This window comes from Trematomus bernacchii, unplaced genomic scaffold (assembly GCF_902827165.1).
Source record: "Trematomus bernacchii unplaced genomic scaffold, fTreBer1.1, whole genome shotgun sequence".
Taxonomy (NCBI): Eukaryota; Metazoa; Chordata; class Actinopteri; order Perciformes; family Nototheniidae; genus Trematomus; species Trematomus bernacchii.
The window spans coordinates 10,972,396-10,990,215 of NW_022987803.1; the positions used below are offsets into that span (position 1 = coordinate 10,972,396).

General features: G+C 41.6%; 1 protein-coding gene across 3 annotated transcripts in view; it reads left to right on the plus strand.

Moving 5' to 3' along the window:
* atad2b (ATPase family AAA domain containing 2B) overlaps window positions 1-17,820 on the plus strand; it is a 79,039-nt gene that overhangs the window by 17,410 nt on the left and 43,809 nt on the right. For 2 of the 3 annotated variants that reach the window (XM_034150458.1, XM_034150460.1), the window contains 5 exons: window positions 4,824-4,959; window positions 6,441-6,634; window positions 6,709-6,868; window positions 9,731-9,853; window positions 13,058-13,186. In XM_034150458.1, the coding sequence (XP_034006349.1) occupies window positions 4,824-4,959; window positions 6,441-6,634; window positions 6,709-6,868; window positions 9,731-9,853; window positions 13,058-13,186 (742 nt within the window). The remainder of the gene's footprint in view (window positions 1-4,823; window positions 4,960-6,440; window positions 6,635-6,708; window positions 6,869-9,730; window positions 9,854-13,057; window positions 13,187-17,820) is intronic. The other variant, XM_034150459.1, reaches the window with a different exon arrangement.

Genomic DNA, 17,820 nt, shown 5'->3' on the forward strand with positions numbered 1-17,820 from the left:
TGAGATAGCAGAGCAAAGTTCTGCAGTCTGACAGGAATGTTTTAAGTCTGTTTCTACAGTTAGGATTTGATCATGCTAGCAGAACAGGTGTCCACTTTAGTTTTAGAGTTGCTCTACCCAGCCCGACATCCCCACTTTCCTTTGAAGCATCGTCTCTCTCCTCTACCCCCACCCCCCCCCCCCCCCCCCCCCCCCCCCCCCCCCCCCCCCCCGCTCCTTTTTAAACATCTATTAACACCTTTCTGCTCAGCCACCCGGTGTCAACACTCCTGCAGACTTTATCATGATGAAAAATACTGCAAATCATTACCTGCTGTGTGCTACATACACTTTGGCTCTCTCCAGCTCCCCTACTGTCTTTCTAGTTTTTTCCTCATTTCTCCTTTTCTTTCCTCTCTGCTGAGGAGAGAATACAAAATCCAGAGAGAGAGTCATAGAGAAAGAAAGAGAACCGAAGGCAATGCAGAGCGAAAGAGAAAACAAACATGTCGGGGATAAGGTAGAGGATCGATGTGAGAGACAGATGGGGGGGAGATATAAAGTGGAAAGTAGGTGCTTAGTCAGCAACAGGGCTTCCCGTCGGGGGAGGCCTTAGGCTCCAGCGCAGAATTGAACTGGGATCTCTGAAGCCCCCTGTAGCCCCTGTATAGATGCACAGCAGAAGTTAAAGTAGCTGGAAAGAGGCTCATGTATTTGTCTGCCAATACTTTATTGTCATTCTTTAATAATTTATAACTAGTGGCTGGCCATACAGTTGCGGGATAATTCTGTTGCTTTATCATTTGCTTGTGAATACCTAGTAAACTCCCCTAGCTAATGTTTTAGACCATATAGTTACCAGTCATATGTGTTATTGATCATCTCTTTAGTAAAGTAAAGGCCGCTACACACCCACCTGAGACCAAAGAACGCGTACCGAAGGCGCTCCCATAGTAGTGAACTCGAACGGAGGGTCCCGACTTTTACGTCAGCTACGTCGCCTGCGTCGGCTACGCCGCCCGCCTACGCCGCCCGCCTACGAACACACCGCAAATACTTCAGTCGACGAGAGGCAATAACTGTCCTTACCAGCAGGCAGCGGTAGTGTGAACAGCCAATCAGAGTGATTGCTAGGGCCGACTTTCTCTGACCTCCCGCGGGAGGTGTGAAAAGGTGCCGTAAAGAGACGACGGTGCGGGACACACCAACCTGAGTAGGGCGCCGCGAATGCCCGACTGCCTCTGACGGCCTCTGACTCCCAAAATCGGGTTGGTGTGTAGCCAGCTTAAGGTTTTCTTTACAGACATCACCTATGCGTGAAACAGACTTGACAAATGTGGTTGAAATCATCATACAGTGTAGTTCAGCTAGTTGATTGGGTCAAAACTGGTCACAAAAGTAGATTTATCAACATATTTTGAGGTTGTTTCTTTCGTGTCAAAGGATGACGTCAATTGGAAAGCAGTGCCTGCTAAACTATCTTAAGACTGCTAGAAATAGGATACGATACTTTATTGTCAGATCAAGTCTGAAATATTTATTGAGTCACAGCAGCTCCATTTGCAACATCAACAAGGACAAATGTTTAGGACAAGAAACAAAGGAACTTCAATTGAACATAACATTATAATCACTAAAGACAATAGGTTCAAGATAAGAAGTACTTTATTGATCCCGATTTGGGAAATGTTTGTGTTGCATTGTGTTAAAAAGACATGGCATTGTAGAAAGACATGGCATTGTATTCAAGACCCTTAAACCTACACTTAACATGGGATTTAACTGTGTATTTGATTTGATGACTGCACAAAAGATTGCTTCAGTCTAACCTTTTTAAATTGTATAATCCTGTTTATCCGATTTGATTGAAATGACACATTGGCTGTTCAGGACATGTTTGGGGTCAGACACAATGTTGTTGACAAGCCTCAATATGTTGGGAAAGGGTTGGGACTAGCAGAAGCATATAGCTGCTGTCTTATCCCTGAGGATGAGTGTGATTTTGTTTCTGGAATGATCAACTAGCAGGGATTCAGTCTCAATACAGCCCTGTGTGAAAGCAGCGTGTTGTCCCAGGTGCCTGTGAGCATGCCACCAAATCCAGCTCATCAGATGCCAAAACACTGCACAGAGATTTTTTATACTCAGACAGGATTTTATGACTTAGGGCGGGAAGTTTTTGATCTTTCATCACATAGATATGTAGGTAAACAAATGGGATACAGCGAAGTAATCTTCCAGAAGTGTTGCATGTATGAGACTAGCTAATGCACCTATTTACCTTCATCATGTTGCATCACAGCAAATGGATTAAAGCTTTTTTGCTGGACAACCCTGAAGACAAATGTGTGAATGCGCCTGTTTTGGAGACTGGCCGCCATGTTTTTGACTGATCTTTAGGGCTGTCCCGAATACCATTTTTCGGGCTCCAGATATTCGGTAGTAATCAGCAGCGAATATTCGAATATTCGGCCCACGCGGGGGGTGCGTAGTAATCAGCAGCGAACCGCTTCAACACGTGTATTTCGGTTTATTCACGGCATTCATTTTGTTATTCTACAGTATTGTTGTTTTTATAGTTATTTGTTAATGTATATAACCCAATTTGTGTTCTTTGAAATTGAAAAGGATATTGCATTGTGTTTGTTACTTTCGTTGCAGTTGTATATATGTCTTAAGTGTAATTTGGTGTGGCTTCATATTTTGTATGGACATGCTTTTATTTTGAAGGAGAGTTAGCGCTGTTGACAGAAAGTTGTTGTTGCTATGGAAACAACGTGACGGAGATTAGCGGAGAAAAAGTAATATCTACATATAAAGACGGAGAAAGTAAACAATAACGTTTATGGTTAAAGTGGACCTATCATGCTATATTTGAATAATATATTGTAGGGCCATACCTATATAAGGTATATTTATACGTTTTCTTTTTCAAAATACCAAACAGATCATGCATTTTAGCCATGCCTCATTTTGCTCTATTTTGCTCTCCACCCTGTCTTTGCATGCGCTGCAGCTGACCACGCCCCCCTGCAAAGGAGGGGGCCGAGTTACGAGCGTCGTGTTACCATGCTGTTACCATGCCACGGCAACCTCTCATTCCCCTGATAGGTCAGCTCCTCCGTCCTGACGTCAGAGAAATGTTCAAATCTGGATCAGTCTGTATCAGATCCGTTGCAGCCCCGTTTTTAGAGATTTGGGTATGGAGGAAAAGAGAGAAGGTTGTGTTTTCTGACACTTGGTGAGTTTCCTGGAACACCGGGGACACATATTCATGTATAAAAGACGTACAAAAGTGCATTTTGCATGATAGGTCCCCTTTAAGTGTTAGCCCCCCCCGAAGAGGCACAAGCTCTTATGTTGATATTGGAGTTTTCAATAAATAAAAACATTTAAAAAAAGAATATCCGAATAACGAAATTGAAACCCGAATAGTACTCCAACGAACAAATATTCGGATATTCGGGTACAGCCCTACTGATCTTTGTCTATTCTTATGGACACATGTCTGACCCTCCCCTGATGCTGTTTGCTGAATATGTGTGCATAATGTCAGATCAATCAGACTTAAGGTGCGAGTTTGGTTTATGTTCAAAAATTGCATTTTCATAGGAGGTGCGTTGGCAAGATTAAACCAATTTGCTGCAGAACCTATTTTTGCCAGTCCTGATGTCTGTGCACATTTCCCCAACCTCTTTACCCATGCTAAGTTCCTCATAAACGCGGTTCAAGAATCGGAAGCTTAATAATAATAATAATAATAGCCGCAAAAACACAACCCGCTGTGTCTCAAGATGCCATCCATATGTGTAATTATGTCGCTATCGTGTTGGACCCACTACTAAATCAGGCATACTTGTGGAGATTAACTTCATATACGCATAGTTAAAAAATGCCAGTTGCAATGATAGTGTTTCATTCCATTTTATTAGCAGTTTTTGGCTCTTTTGTGCAGGAACTGGATGTACTAAAACACTAAGATATTTTTCCTTTTGTTCAGTCCATATCAAATGCCTGAAAGCTGAAAACAAATCACACGGTGATCACATCCTTACATCTTAAAAGAGATGCATCTTTGAGGAAGTTTGGAGGATTTGCTTTGATCAGGTATTATCTGGTCTAGAAATGACTGAAACTCTATTTTCTTCTCACCACTTTAGTAATGTGAAAATCAAATATTTCATCTGTTCGTGAAGTTGTGAACTTCTAATCAGTATGCAGAGTTTCTGCTGTGCTCAGTCGCACTTCTGCTTAATGTAGTGGCTGATAAAAACAGGCACAATCAGCTTCACACTGCCTATTAGGTGACAAAACAAATTGGAGTAATCAGTTAAATCCGGTGGGTAAATTAAATGAAAGCGAAATAAAATATAGCATTCTCAGAATTTAAGTTATTTTTTTACAGGGAGCTCAAATTAAGAAACAAAAGAATACAAATATTTTTTCATAGTTACATTACATGTTAGACGCTTTTATCCAAAGCGACTTACATACTCAATACTGTGGACAATCACCACAGGAGCAATTTGGGGTGAAGTGTCTCAGGGACACAACGACATGCTGACTGCAGTGGGGTTTGAACCTGTGACCCCCTGATCCGAACACCAACGCACAACCCAGTGCGCCACACGCCTCCTTAGTGAATGTTAAGTGTTATGGCCTTTGTTATATTACGACAGAAGTTTAATTGTCAGCCATTTTTTGGTTTGTTTACAAATTAGGTTTAATAGGGACACTTCCCGTGAAACGTTTACCAGCACACTACCTGTTTTTTTTCTAACAGACAAACTGATATGGTGGTGGCGACATCATTCTTATCAACCTTCTCATTTATTTTCTTCCAGGTGAGGAGTATTTTCCAGAGGTCTTACGGGGAGGTAGTGACGCTGTGCCCTCCGGAAGAAGAGGACAGGAGGAGCTTCTTCTCTGACCTGCTGCTGGAGCAAGCAGCCAGGCCTCCACCACGCCTCAAGAATCAAGGTACCGTCTGTAATCACGTTGACATACACTTACAGGAGTATACAGCTATGACTCATCTCTGCTGTCGGAACTAGAGGGCAGTGTTGTCTGCATTTGATTCAGGGAAAGGTAAAGGAGCAGATGTTATTTCATTTGCAACATTATGTGTGTGGATAACCAATCACACATATGGCACATTGCAGTTAAATGATTTCATGTTGAGAATCTGTTCAATTTAGTTTTAGGAGGACACAGATATACAGATGTAAGATGAGGGAGTAAGTATATAATTGGCCGGGGTGAAACCTGTAGGGCTGCACAAATCCTTTTTTAAAATATTAAAATCACTGCAGTAGCTAACTCAGTAAGCACAGTATTTTGCAATGACATAATATATTAAAAGTCCCGGTTTTCTACAGACAAAAATCCTTGTTCGGTACAGATCTTAAAACATCACAACATGAACATAAATCTATATTTTAATGATAATGTGGATAATGTTTCAAAATGATCAATCCCTCTTATATCATAACAAAATATCGCAATTTCAGTAAAAAGAAATGCTAATAAATTGTGCAGCCCTAGAATCCAGTTTTTTCCTGGATATCACCATCCCCCACCCACATCAAAATAAGCAACCTTCTTCCAACCCCCCCCAAATGCGACCTGCCATTGCCCCAGTACTCACTAGTCCCCCATCCCCGGGATCTGGTTCAATATGAGAGAACTGTCCACCAAGGCTTTCAAATGGAAATTGTGCTCGCTGTTCATCCTCAGTTTGCTCATTGATGCAAGGCAGGGGTCCCCCGCTTTACTCACCCGCTGCTCTTCAGGGGTTCCTGCCTGACTAAGACTGCAGTCCCGCTTCCAGCAGAGAGACCGGCAGAAAAGCGGGGCGAGGAATTGAAATGAGGGGCCGGCTGCTATTAGCCATAATTAGAATCAGGGTTTGGATGGCTGCTGGTGAGCGAAGCGGCGCACGGTGCTGCGGAGCCTTCTTAACGATGTCGGCAGATGCCTTGGGCGAGGACTGGCGCCTTGGGAGAGGAGGAGAGGAGATCTGCTTGCCTTGCATCATCACTCTGTCATTGGCCAGAGGCTTTTCCTTAGTGTATTTCAAAACCTGTGTTTGGGAAGGAGCATTGTTCTGTTATTTTTTTGCAGCTGCGAAAATCTTAAAACGTGTTTTTTCCCCCCTGGGCTGAATAACTTTTAAGTCTGTGTTGGCAATGATAATAAAAGGGAATAGTCAAGGATCAGGTTTGAGTCAACACCGTCTGTTGATGTCTTCCAACCAGTGGGCATATGTGTGTTTTTATATTTGATTTGCATAGTTAGTGTAGCAATTTTTCGTGTAGTTGAAGTCTTTGGTTGCTATAGGCGATCGCTCTTGGTTTGAGATTTATCAGGCTTGTTCATGGATTGAAGGGGTGTGAAGACATTATTTAGTTATAAAACGTCTCTGTTTTTGCCTCAAACTGTTTCTGTTTCTCCTCTGACAGGGAGGTCTGAAGAGGTTCTGCCAGCGGCTGAGGCTCCGGGGCCCAGAGTCCTGTCAACAGAGGAACAGCGCCGCCTTGCTGAGCAGGAGGAGAACACACTGCGTGAGCTCAGGCTCTTTCTCAGGGACGTGACCAAGCGCCTGGCCACCGACAAACGTTTTAACATCTTCAGCAAGCCAGTTGACATCGATGAGGTAAAGAGGAACTGCCCCACGCCCTGGTACCCCACTCACAGTTGACTATTAATAAAATGTACTTTGTCCGTTAGGTGTCTGATTACATGGAGGTGATTCGGCAGCCCATGGATCTATCCACCATCATGACCAAGATTGACACCCACCAGTACCTGAGGGTGAAGGACTTCCTGGGAGACATCGACCTCATCTGCAGTAATGCTTTAGAATACAACCCTGACAAGGATCCTGGAGGTGAGGAGGAACAATTACACTGGCATGTACATGAATACACTCAGAACATGTACACATGAAATGCAAAATATGTAAATGCTTGCACTACCATCAACCATGTGCCTTCTTGCATGAACACAATCTCTACATTTGAAACATGAAAAAACAGTGAATTCACCCAAATGTTTTAGAATTTGGATTTGAATCGCAAAATTATCCCTTAAACTGTAATTAGTAGTAATCTAAAATCAACCTGTCACACTTCTTTTTCCCAAATGAAAGTTCTTTTATTCATGCGATGGCGTATGACAGTCCCTTGGCATTTAACTACCCAAATAAGTATGACCATGCGTCTCTGTAGTTACTGTTGTGTTCCATTTGGCTGTCATTGTGTGAATAAAAAGTAATTACATTTAATATTTAATGACTAGAGAGCTTCCAGGCAGCACAATTACAGAAGCTCGAGATGTTTTTTCTTTCTTTTTTTTTTTACATGAAAATTCTAATGAAATAAAGTGCATACAGCCCCCGCTGAAAATACATTCCCACCGTGTAATTCATGCTCCGTGGATGAGAAAGGCTGCATATGCATGAACATGTAATTGTCTTGCAGTTTGAACCAATTCTTACATCATCCTCCTTCTTGTCTCAGCACCTTTTCCCCAAAGCTAAATATGGCCTTCATAATGAGTGCTAGAACACATGTGCACACACACCTTGCAATCACTTACTCATACATATGATTTAGATTTGCTGTTTAAAGGAGAACTATCTTGCATGGCGGGGAAATGCCCATGTTAAGAGACATGCATTTTTGTGTAAAAATTGTCCAAAGATGTTGTGAAGAGCATTTGTTGGACAAACCTTTTTTTATGCCAGAGTCAAATCCCAAAAGAAAAAGATGTTCTTGTAATTAAAAACCACATGCAGTTGGCCTTACTTCATACTATCCAATTGAGAGGACCATTTAAAATGTGGCTTTGTGTGTTTAGCGGCTTGCTGCACTCTCCAGGATATAGTCTTGCACCTCGCACCAATGGGAAGCAATTCTTTGTCTGCCCAAATGAATAAATCATATCTCTGTCTTTGCAGGCGAGGGTCATTTGTTGGAATGCAGGGTCTACAAATAACCCACTAAAGAAAAAAAAAAATGCAATTAGGCAGTTTAATAAAAAAAGACTAACAAATCCTCCCCCCCCCCCCCCAAGTGCTTGGCCCAGGGAATATGGCCCGGCACAATTACGCTGCTCGTAAAGTTCTGCGCCAGCTCAGAAAAAGTGCTGGGAAAAAAGCTCATTATCCCTCAGTGGTCGGTTTCTCCTTGTACTCCCTGCTATCTTCATCGTGCCGTCCTCCCCGTGCAATCATGTTCCTTGTCTCATACCTCCTCACCTTGCTAAATAATTACTTGGTTATGTTGAAAGGCTGATATCTCCGTGCTCCGCGATGTGACTCGGTGTCATGAATACTTTGTTGCTTCAGGGGAAATGGTGATAACAACGTTTTTACTATGAAAGAAGCGTAAGCAACAGCTTTGTTCCTTCCTATCTGTTGGAGGTTTTGAGGTTAGGCAGGGCCCATAAGGGTTCTGATGAGCTCTCGCCATCCTACCTGGCCTTTGACTCCTCTTCCTCTGACAGGCATGTTCTCCCTCAATGCACGTACACAAACTGTCAGTAGAAAAACACACGCACACACAAATTGCCTCCACTGCAATTAGGCAGCCTTCTTCCAATTAGACAAAGGAAGCTGGCAGATTGTGACCCCTCTGCCACTCTGCCTGAACTGTTCCCCCTCTGCCTGCCGTAATGAGAGACTGCCTGTTTACAGCGCCTTTTTAGCCTGCGTCTTCAGCAGCGTCTCTATTTTCCCTCCATAGATGCAGGAGCGGGTAAGAAGGAGGATTTTAATGATGCTTTGCTACATCTAAGGGAAAAGAGGCATAAGAGTTATGAAGGTGTAAGGAGTGTGAAAAGAATGAGTACGCATTCAAATATATTTCAGTTTGCATGTCTGTGTGAATGCACCCACCTCTGTCTTTACTGGCTGAAGTGGTGGTATCAAGAATCTCATACATCTCTGACTTCTGCCCGCTAACACTTTTTACCAAAGCCAACCCGATCCTTTTTTTTTTTTTTGTTCAACCTGTGAGAAAACGCTACAAGCCCCTTTCTCACAGATACAGGGGAAAGGGGCGGGCTGCTATCAAGTCTAAGCCTTCCATTTACATACATGACGGGGTGTGGAGAACATGCAACCTCAAACTGCAAAACTACAAGGTGACATAAAAAGGAACTCACATTTAACCCAATTTAGCCCAAAGACTATATTCAGTATGTCTAAGAGAAAAAGGGCAATTTGTTCTGATTCGTCTAAAGCCTTGAATTCTGGTAGAGATAAATTGTGATTTCCTTTTTTACACTTTATATAGGTTCCTATCTTGGATATTCAATTTGCTGACCTAGAGCGCAGACCTCCGCCAAGGCAAAATGCCCCATCTTGCAATTTTAATGAAAGTTGTTCGTGTATTCCCTCCCTGTTTTTCGAACATTTAATGGGCCCTTTCTTGGCCTCATGCTACAGCCTTCACCACATTTCATGGAAATTGGGTGTCATTTTTCTGTAATTCTGCTGACAAACTAACAAAACCAAAAACATAACCTCCCTGGTCCCAAACTCTAAACATCGTATGGTAAGAAAAATGTACTTATTGTTCTGCTTGATTGGGCGTAATCAAGCCCAGAGAATAGTACCACTATGGGCACAAATGAAAATGTCAGAATTACTGGTTGAATATCCTGTGTTATAAAACACATGTACTCACAGAAAACCACAGTTTCGTGTCATGTGACCTTAATGTTATGTTGTCTCTTCCTTTTTCAGACAAGGTGATCCGGCACCGAGCAAGCAGTTTAAAGGACACCGCTCACGCTATATTTGCTGCCGAGCTGGACCCAGAGTTCGACCGCATGTGCGAAGACATCAAAGAGGCGCGCAGGAAGAAAGGTAAGGAATCGCAGAAACATGGCAACACGCTACCTAAATACGTACACTGTTGTAAAGGTTAAGAGCAATTCCATTATCATGATCACCTCTATCTAATTATACCTACTTTTCATCATTAATAACTTTTAAACCAATGCAAATATTATAATGTTTACATATTATTGTTTTTAATTGTTCAATTTGCACATTTTTACTTTAAGTTCTTATGTTTATAGAGATATTTTCGTTTAATTTTATCTTTTTATTTACACATTTTTAAATGAACCCCATTTCCCCAGGATAAATTAAACACTCTAATTCTGATAAACATGAAGAAATGGGCATGCCCAAACAAATCCTTGAGTAGTACTTGTCTTCTAATGAAAGGCACAGCTTTGCAAAATCATACACTTTAATAATTGCAATTACTTGATAAATATTCTTTCTTTTTTTTCTGCACTGCCCTCTTTATGTAGGGATGGTGGTAGAGCAGACTAATATAGCATACTAATGGCACTGAACTGAAAAGCATTGTTTGTTTATCTAAATAAATAACTTGAATAATGAGCCCTAGCCAGTCCATGTGTGTTTCCCCAGCCTGCTCTTTCACCCTCTTTCTTTTTGTGTAGTCTTTGATACATTATCTCATAGAATGGAGACCGTCTTTTTGTACCACAGTATTACTTGATGGAGCAGTCAGTTTTTAGTGTAGAGTATGTGATGCCCGAGGCTCCAGTGTTCCAGACAGTACCTTCTGTGCTCGCTGTCTGCATGGTGCTTTGCGTCTCTCCACACCAAACAGCCCCGAGCACTGCTGAGTGGATTTAGAGTTACTCTAAATTAGGTTTACGAATGTAGAAACACACATGTTTTTCTTCAGATATGGAGCATAGAGGCATATATATCGTATAGTCACATGTATAAGCTATACTTGCCCACGTGGGAATTGACTAATTAACAACAGCACCGGCACATTGGAAAGATTCAGCACACAGTTAATGCTTAGAAGAAGAATTTAGTTTTCACTGCTTTTTCGTTATACAATTACAGTTGAAATAAAGCAAACAGAACCCATACACACACAAATACGTAGAGTTGTCAGAGCAAGGAGTCAGTTGGGGGCCTATGGCCTTGCTCAAGGACCCCTTGATAGAGCCCATGAGGTGAACTGGCATATCTTTATCTATCAGTCCATACTACTTAATGTTTGGTCTGTACAGGGACTCGAAGCAGTGCCTATTCGCTTCCCAAGTCCCTACAGACTGAGCTACTGCCGCCCCCCTTATCTGAGACTGCCGAATCAGAAAGAAATGTTACTGATTAATAGTTTTAGTTTTACCCTTTCATTAATTGGCCATTACGACATGTCCCTCAAATAAAAAATAAAATTACAAATAAATTCCGAAATCATGAAAACGAAGCTAAGATGTGAGAATAAAATAAAAACCTTCTTATTTGTCTTAACTGTTTATCATGCATTTCTTTATTATAACCCCATATGTATATTTGTTTTAACTCTCCCAAAATTACAAGTTAAAGGGCCCATGTCATGGCCATTTCCACCGATCATAATTCCATTGTTGAGGTCTACTAGAATAGATTTATATTGTGCAATTTTCCAAACTCACATTGGTTTCGCATACAGCATCTCTGTAAACTACGTGTATTCACTGAATTTCACTCTCTGCCTTTAACGGCTCGTTGTAGCTCCAATAGCTCCAGCCCCCACCCTCCCTGTGAGCCCAGTGTGCTCTGATTGGTCGGGACGTTGTGAATCGCGCTGAGCTCCGTGGAGGTGTTGTTTCCTTGTTTAGGATACATAGCGAAACACAGCCAAACTCATCCTGAGCACACACAAAGTCACAGCCGAAGTAAAAACAATAAGTGTGGCTTGATATTGAGTAAGAAAAAGGTTGATAAACGCTGTGAGAATGGGTCTGCAGAGAGAATTTCGCCGCGATCCCAACTGTCTGTTATCAGCCTGCAGCCAGGGAGGAGAAATCAGCAGAGCTGCCTGTGTGTGAGGAAGTCCGTGGATTGGTCAATTTGGACCAATCAGCGGGGGCTTAACGTAACGGCTCCACGGATTGATCCATTTCGTTCCGGGTACGGCTTGACATCATGCCGTACCCGGAACGAAATGGAAGAATCAAATGGACAATGACGTATCTCCAACGAGGCGTTTTGGGGAGGTATTTTCTGTGTTAGAGTTTTACTCGCTACAGGGTGTACTTTGAGGGTTTTGACTCTGCTCACCGTTTACATGCATAAAAACCTTCATAACACACAAGGGGACGGGTAATAACCGGAAAAGCATGACATGGGCCCTTTAATACTAGCATTTTAAACTTGTGAATAATCATGATTTATCACAGGCTATTATCGTGATTAACGCATTCAAATGTTCTAATCGATTGACACCGCTAATCTTTTTTATTATCCCTTCAATGAGATGAGACGCACATAACATCTTTTTGAAAGCTCAAACGAGTATTGAGGGAACTGCACAAGACGAAGTGATTTCCCTTTTAAAAACATTATCTATTAGCGCAGCCCTACCCCCTGAGGGCCCATTGACTTCTGACTCAAGCCACAGAGGCCCGGCTCTTCCGTGTCAACCGAGAAACTTATCAAAGGGGAAGCAATTTTCCGAAGCCACCCTGTTGCTTTTGATTTCCTCTTTTAGCAGCTAAAAGCACAGGATGCTAAATGAATATTGCAGGAGCAAAAGTCAACTGCCTGAGTGGAGGAATACAGCAGCGTAAATATTTCATCTTCCAGTCAAGGTTTTGCTATAAAGCTATCAGTTAACCCAACACGCTATGATGCCCATTTGCGGCAGGGTTCAAAACCCACAGTGCATCTCGGGACTTTCTCCCCTGTGAGAAGATGAAAGGATCTGTGATAAACTTAAATATCACTTAATGTCAGGGTTGAAGTTTCTGGACATGGAGCTATCGTTATCATCACGTTTCGCTGACTGACCCTATCACAACCCCTTGGTCATATTTGTCTGGAGGATCATATTTGTATTGGTCTGTCAGAGTACCTTCCTAGCCTCTTGTTGTTTATACACTCATACATATCCACACATGCACTCTATCTTGCCAGCACTATATTTCGGAAGTGTTTTCCCAGTTACATACACACACACGCGCAATTTCACAATGCACACACAAAGAGTATTGTCTGTTGTCGGTAACTGATCCTCTGTGGGCCCCGCAGACCTCCAGACGCCAGCTCAGCAGACGGAGCTGATGGGCGCCGTGGCAACCAGAAGGCACCACGCTGGAGCAGAGGAGCAGGCCAGGAGCAGCACTCAGGGCGAGGCCACTGATAAACAGTGCACCACTAGTGAGTATTCAAAGCTTATCCAAAACTTCACAAACCACACAAACAATTAAAAGCCGCTACACTTATCATTCTGAAACAACTGCTATAACTGGTTTGTGGCTCATGGCCAGATACAGAATTTTCTTAATTATGGAGTGGAGTAGATCTGCCTTTAAGCCTTTTGTCCTGAATGATAAAAGCGTTTCTTTATACTCTTTTTAGGTGGGAAAGCCATTTTAAATAAAATACGAATCACAGCAGGGTATTTTACTTTAAAACATGCCTGCAGAGGACTTTAAAAAAAAAAAGAGAGCTACATGTTGGTAAAATATTGTTTCGGTAGAGACATTATCTAAACCATTGGCTTGTGAAATTGTGAAATATCACTTTAACCACTTTAGATATTTCCCCCGTTTATTAAATAGAGTAGAGAGTGAGAGTATGAAGCAAAGGGTTGCGGTCAGCATTCAAACTGGCTTTAATTGATTTTAAAGCGATTGCACACATGATTATTTGTTCTTACTTATTGTGTATCTATTTTATGAAGAGTTACACCCCAAGCTCAAACAAACACAAAAATCACTTTGAACAGCGCCATTTACCTCTCCGTTTGAATAGCACACCCACAAAACGTTGGCTCTCTTCCTCAACTCGTTTTCTGTCTCTGACACAGCGTCAAACAGCTGTGTTGTATTACAACTGTATACCAGATGTATGTGTGCCACACACACACACACACACACACACACACACACACACACACACACACACACACACACACACACATACACATACACATACACATATACATATATTTCTCAGCAGCGTAGAAGCCTCACAGTGAGTTGCCTCATTAGTGGGGCTGCTCTCTCCTAACCACTCAGAACATGACCACGCCACAGAGCAATTACATGCCCACCTGTGGTAGACGGCAGGTGCCTAAGGGTGAATGGAGGGCCAGGTATGGGCAGGGGGCAGACTAATGAGGCTCTTACGGGAGTGAATCACAGGTAAGCGGGTATTACATGTAATATGAAGAATGCCCTCGAGCCTCCACCTGGACAAAATAATGGTACATGATTTAGGCTAAAAGTGGCGCCCTTAACAGTCATCATGAAGTCAAGTATCCTAAGATACTGTTATGTTTGGCTGTGAAAAAAAAATATATATTATGAAGGGCAGACCATCTATTTATATTTATTTTTGTTTTTTTTAGAAAGGGGCACGTCATATAAGATTTTTTTCTTCTCCCTGCTCCTTTTCGCTCAATGGTGTTTTTGTAGAGACATGTTTTGTTGGCAATTATTGTACATTGAGTTTTGCGTACCATGAGCGGAACAAATAAAAATGAAATGAAAAGTACACAATCTAGATTAGACATACGAATGTGGGCATGGGTGGTAACATATGCTCTGACTGGAAAAACTATTTCCTTGTCTTTTCAAATCACATTTGAGGCCTTTTTTATTTATGCACAATGTTGAGGTACTTTACCTGAGTATTTTTTATTTAATGCCACTTAATTATTTTACTCCTCTACAATAGGGAGGCAAATATTCTACTCTTATCTATATTTATCTGACAACTTTAGTTACTTGTTACTTTGCAGATTCATATTATTAGCTCATACAGTGATTCATAGGTTTTTCATTATTATTCTGAAATTGTCCCTAATGCAAAATGAGCACTTTTCCTTTTAGTCCTGAATAGTAAACATAATTTGATGTCAATACTCATGTACACATTACAGTAAGATTTTGAATGCAGGACTTGTAATGGAGTATTTGAACAATTTACTAATACTAATTTTACTTACTTATAAAATCCTAGCATTTCTTCCTCCACTGGACACAGCTTCAACTGACTTTATGGCAAAGATGTTACCTAAAGTATTATTTATTAATAATAAATAATGTTCTTTTTATATTGGGCAAAAGTTGACATATTTATTTGTGTGCGTATGTGCGTGTGTGTGTGTGTGTGTGTGTGTAGTACAACTGTCCAACACAAGGGGGTGCTTGTCCCTCATGAGAGTGTTTCTCATTGAGCCCCTGCTGTGTGGGTAAACCGTTCCTTCTCCCAGGGAGATGGTCCTCTCTTGAGAGATGAGGGCCTCTGTTTGCCACCATTATTTCTGTATGAGTGGGCATGATGAAGTCTGCAGCTCACTTCAGTTCATCTTGTCCTAATAAGCCTGGAAAACAGCTATATAGGCAATTCTAAATTAAGTGTTTGATTTTCCTCGAGCATAATTCAGTCCAGGTTAAAGTAATGGAGCTTTGATGAAAGACGGTAACATTCAGGATGGATCAAGTCGTTTTTTTTTTTTTTAAATGTCAAAACATATTATTCAACGTTCTGTCTTATACTGGGTTAGTACACCAGAGTTAATAATAACTACAGCCGTATTTGCCACAGAGCTTATTCAACATCTCTGACACGGTCAACAAAAATTGGACCTGAAGAAACCTACATGTATTTAATGAACTTTGGCCTGTTATTGTAAAGTTGTATATGAACTTAAGTCTAGGTATATTGGCAACAATGAAACCTTTATTAATCAATTTCATTATCCTTAACAATGTGAAACACAATGTAAAATAAGAGTACATGCTTATGTTAAAGGGGCCCTATTATGCTCATTTTCAGGTTCATATTTGAATTGTGTGCTTCTATTGTGACATGAATACATGTTTTAATGTTCCAACAATTATTCATCATTATTTTTCCAGCACTGACTGTGCTGCTGCACCTCTTTTAGTGCTGGTTGGTCAACCACTTAGAGATGTCCAGCCCCTTGGCCTATCACTAACAATGTGTTGGAGCGCTAGCCAATAGAAGTGTGAGTGTTACATAATGATGTCATTATGTTACGGAAGTAAACAAAGAAGTCCAATGGAGGTGTTTCAAAAGGGGGGGGGGGGGTGTGTGGGTGAGGGAACTTTGGGACCATTTATATGCTCAAAAACCTGTATAACAATATAGGAAAGGTAAATCCCCCAAAAGCCCCTTTAATCAGCTAATATATGTGTAATCCACACAGACCTATATTCTTGTTTTTAAAGGTGACAGCCAACACTAGGCCTGTACATGTTACTTTAAGCTGCTCTTTTTATCTCCAGAGCCAAATGTCACAGTTGCGGACCACCAATTTAGAAAACTCTTGGGAGAGTCGTTATCAGCTCCACCAGAGGCTTAATTAATTAAGCTAACTCAGGTGATTAATTTGTGACATCTGCAGCCTGTTCTCACCTGGAGCACCTCAGCAAGGCAGCTATTAGGCTAATTGATCACAGAGTCAGTCATGTCTGGAGATGTGACACAACATCATAATAAAAGCGCAGTGCTTCTACTGGGAGAGAGGCATCCTGTCGTCGATCCGGTACTTTATCATTCAGAATATTAAAATATAACACAATAGAAACTCACACACACTGGTGACTGAAGTTATATGAGTATATTGTTATAATGGACAGAATACTTTAGGTCCGCTAAAAGCATGTGTCAAAAGATTGAGAGAATCGTACAGCTTTTTTACCCTCTGTCACGAAAAATACACATTTAAGGGACATTTGGACGTTTCCCTTAAGCTAGTCTCACTGGATCGTAGAAAGAAGAGACATGCTACAAAGGTTATCCATTATGAACTAAATGATTAAATTACAATGGCTTACAATGATTGATAAGCTAAGAGTCCCTTTACAATCCTTTGTGCCAATACTGAATAAATAAACTGTTGCCCACTGCAGCCAGGTCATTTTGGGGTCGTTGGCTTTCCCTTCCTCTTCTGTGAAAGGTCAGGACACATGAAGGTTAAAGTTATCCTCGATCATTACCTGCAGGGGAAAGCCTATCTGGGGCTGTTTTGGTATCTGCACTTCTATGGGGCTTTTATCTGGGCCACCTCTCCCCCACTCCTTCCAGCCCTCTTTTCCCATTGCCTAGAGCTGAGAATTGCCCGTGACATTTAGACATTCAGGAGAGTGGTGGCCGTGATGGGATGCACCATTTGGAAACCGTGGAGGAAGTTACGCAAAAAGCTTTTTGAAGACTATTTCTGAATCAGGTGTTAAAAGCAGTGGCCGCGGATAAGCCTGTTTAGATGGATGGGGGCAGCCTCTGCCACTGCCAGGTCAGTCAGGGCTAGAAAGGTGGGAGACCTCGCTGCTGTTGATGCACAAGAATACAGGAAGAAGGATGTGGTTTCCATTAGCCTGCATGGTTAGTCATGGTTTTCCTGCTCACAGACCTTCTCTCTCTCCTCTCCTCTGTCACTCTCTCCCTGGGGGGGGCAGAAAACCTGAGGCCCATTACCTAGGCCACAGCCCTGGGTTCATTTGTAGTGCATCACCACAAGGATCTGGTTCATATGGAGTGCCTTGCTTTCATTCATAATTAACGTCTCGGGTTTCTCACTCATGACTGTTTTTGCTATCTCGATCAGCTGTTTTTTCTCTGTGACAGTCAGCTAAATATTAATGTCTACTTTTTGTTCAGTTTTTTTGTTAATGTCATAGTCAGACTTGAGTTGTGTTATAATTTTGAATTTAGTATAGACCTTTTCAGTAGTTTTGTTGCCATGGTTCATGAGTGTCCTTCCACTGCAAGTTGAAAAGATTGTCCTTACTCAGCTGTTTGTGGAATAAAAGACTAAC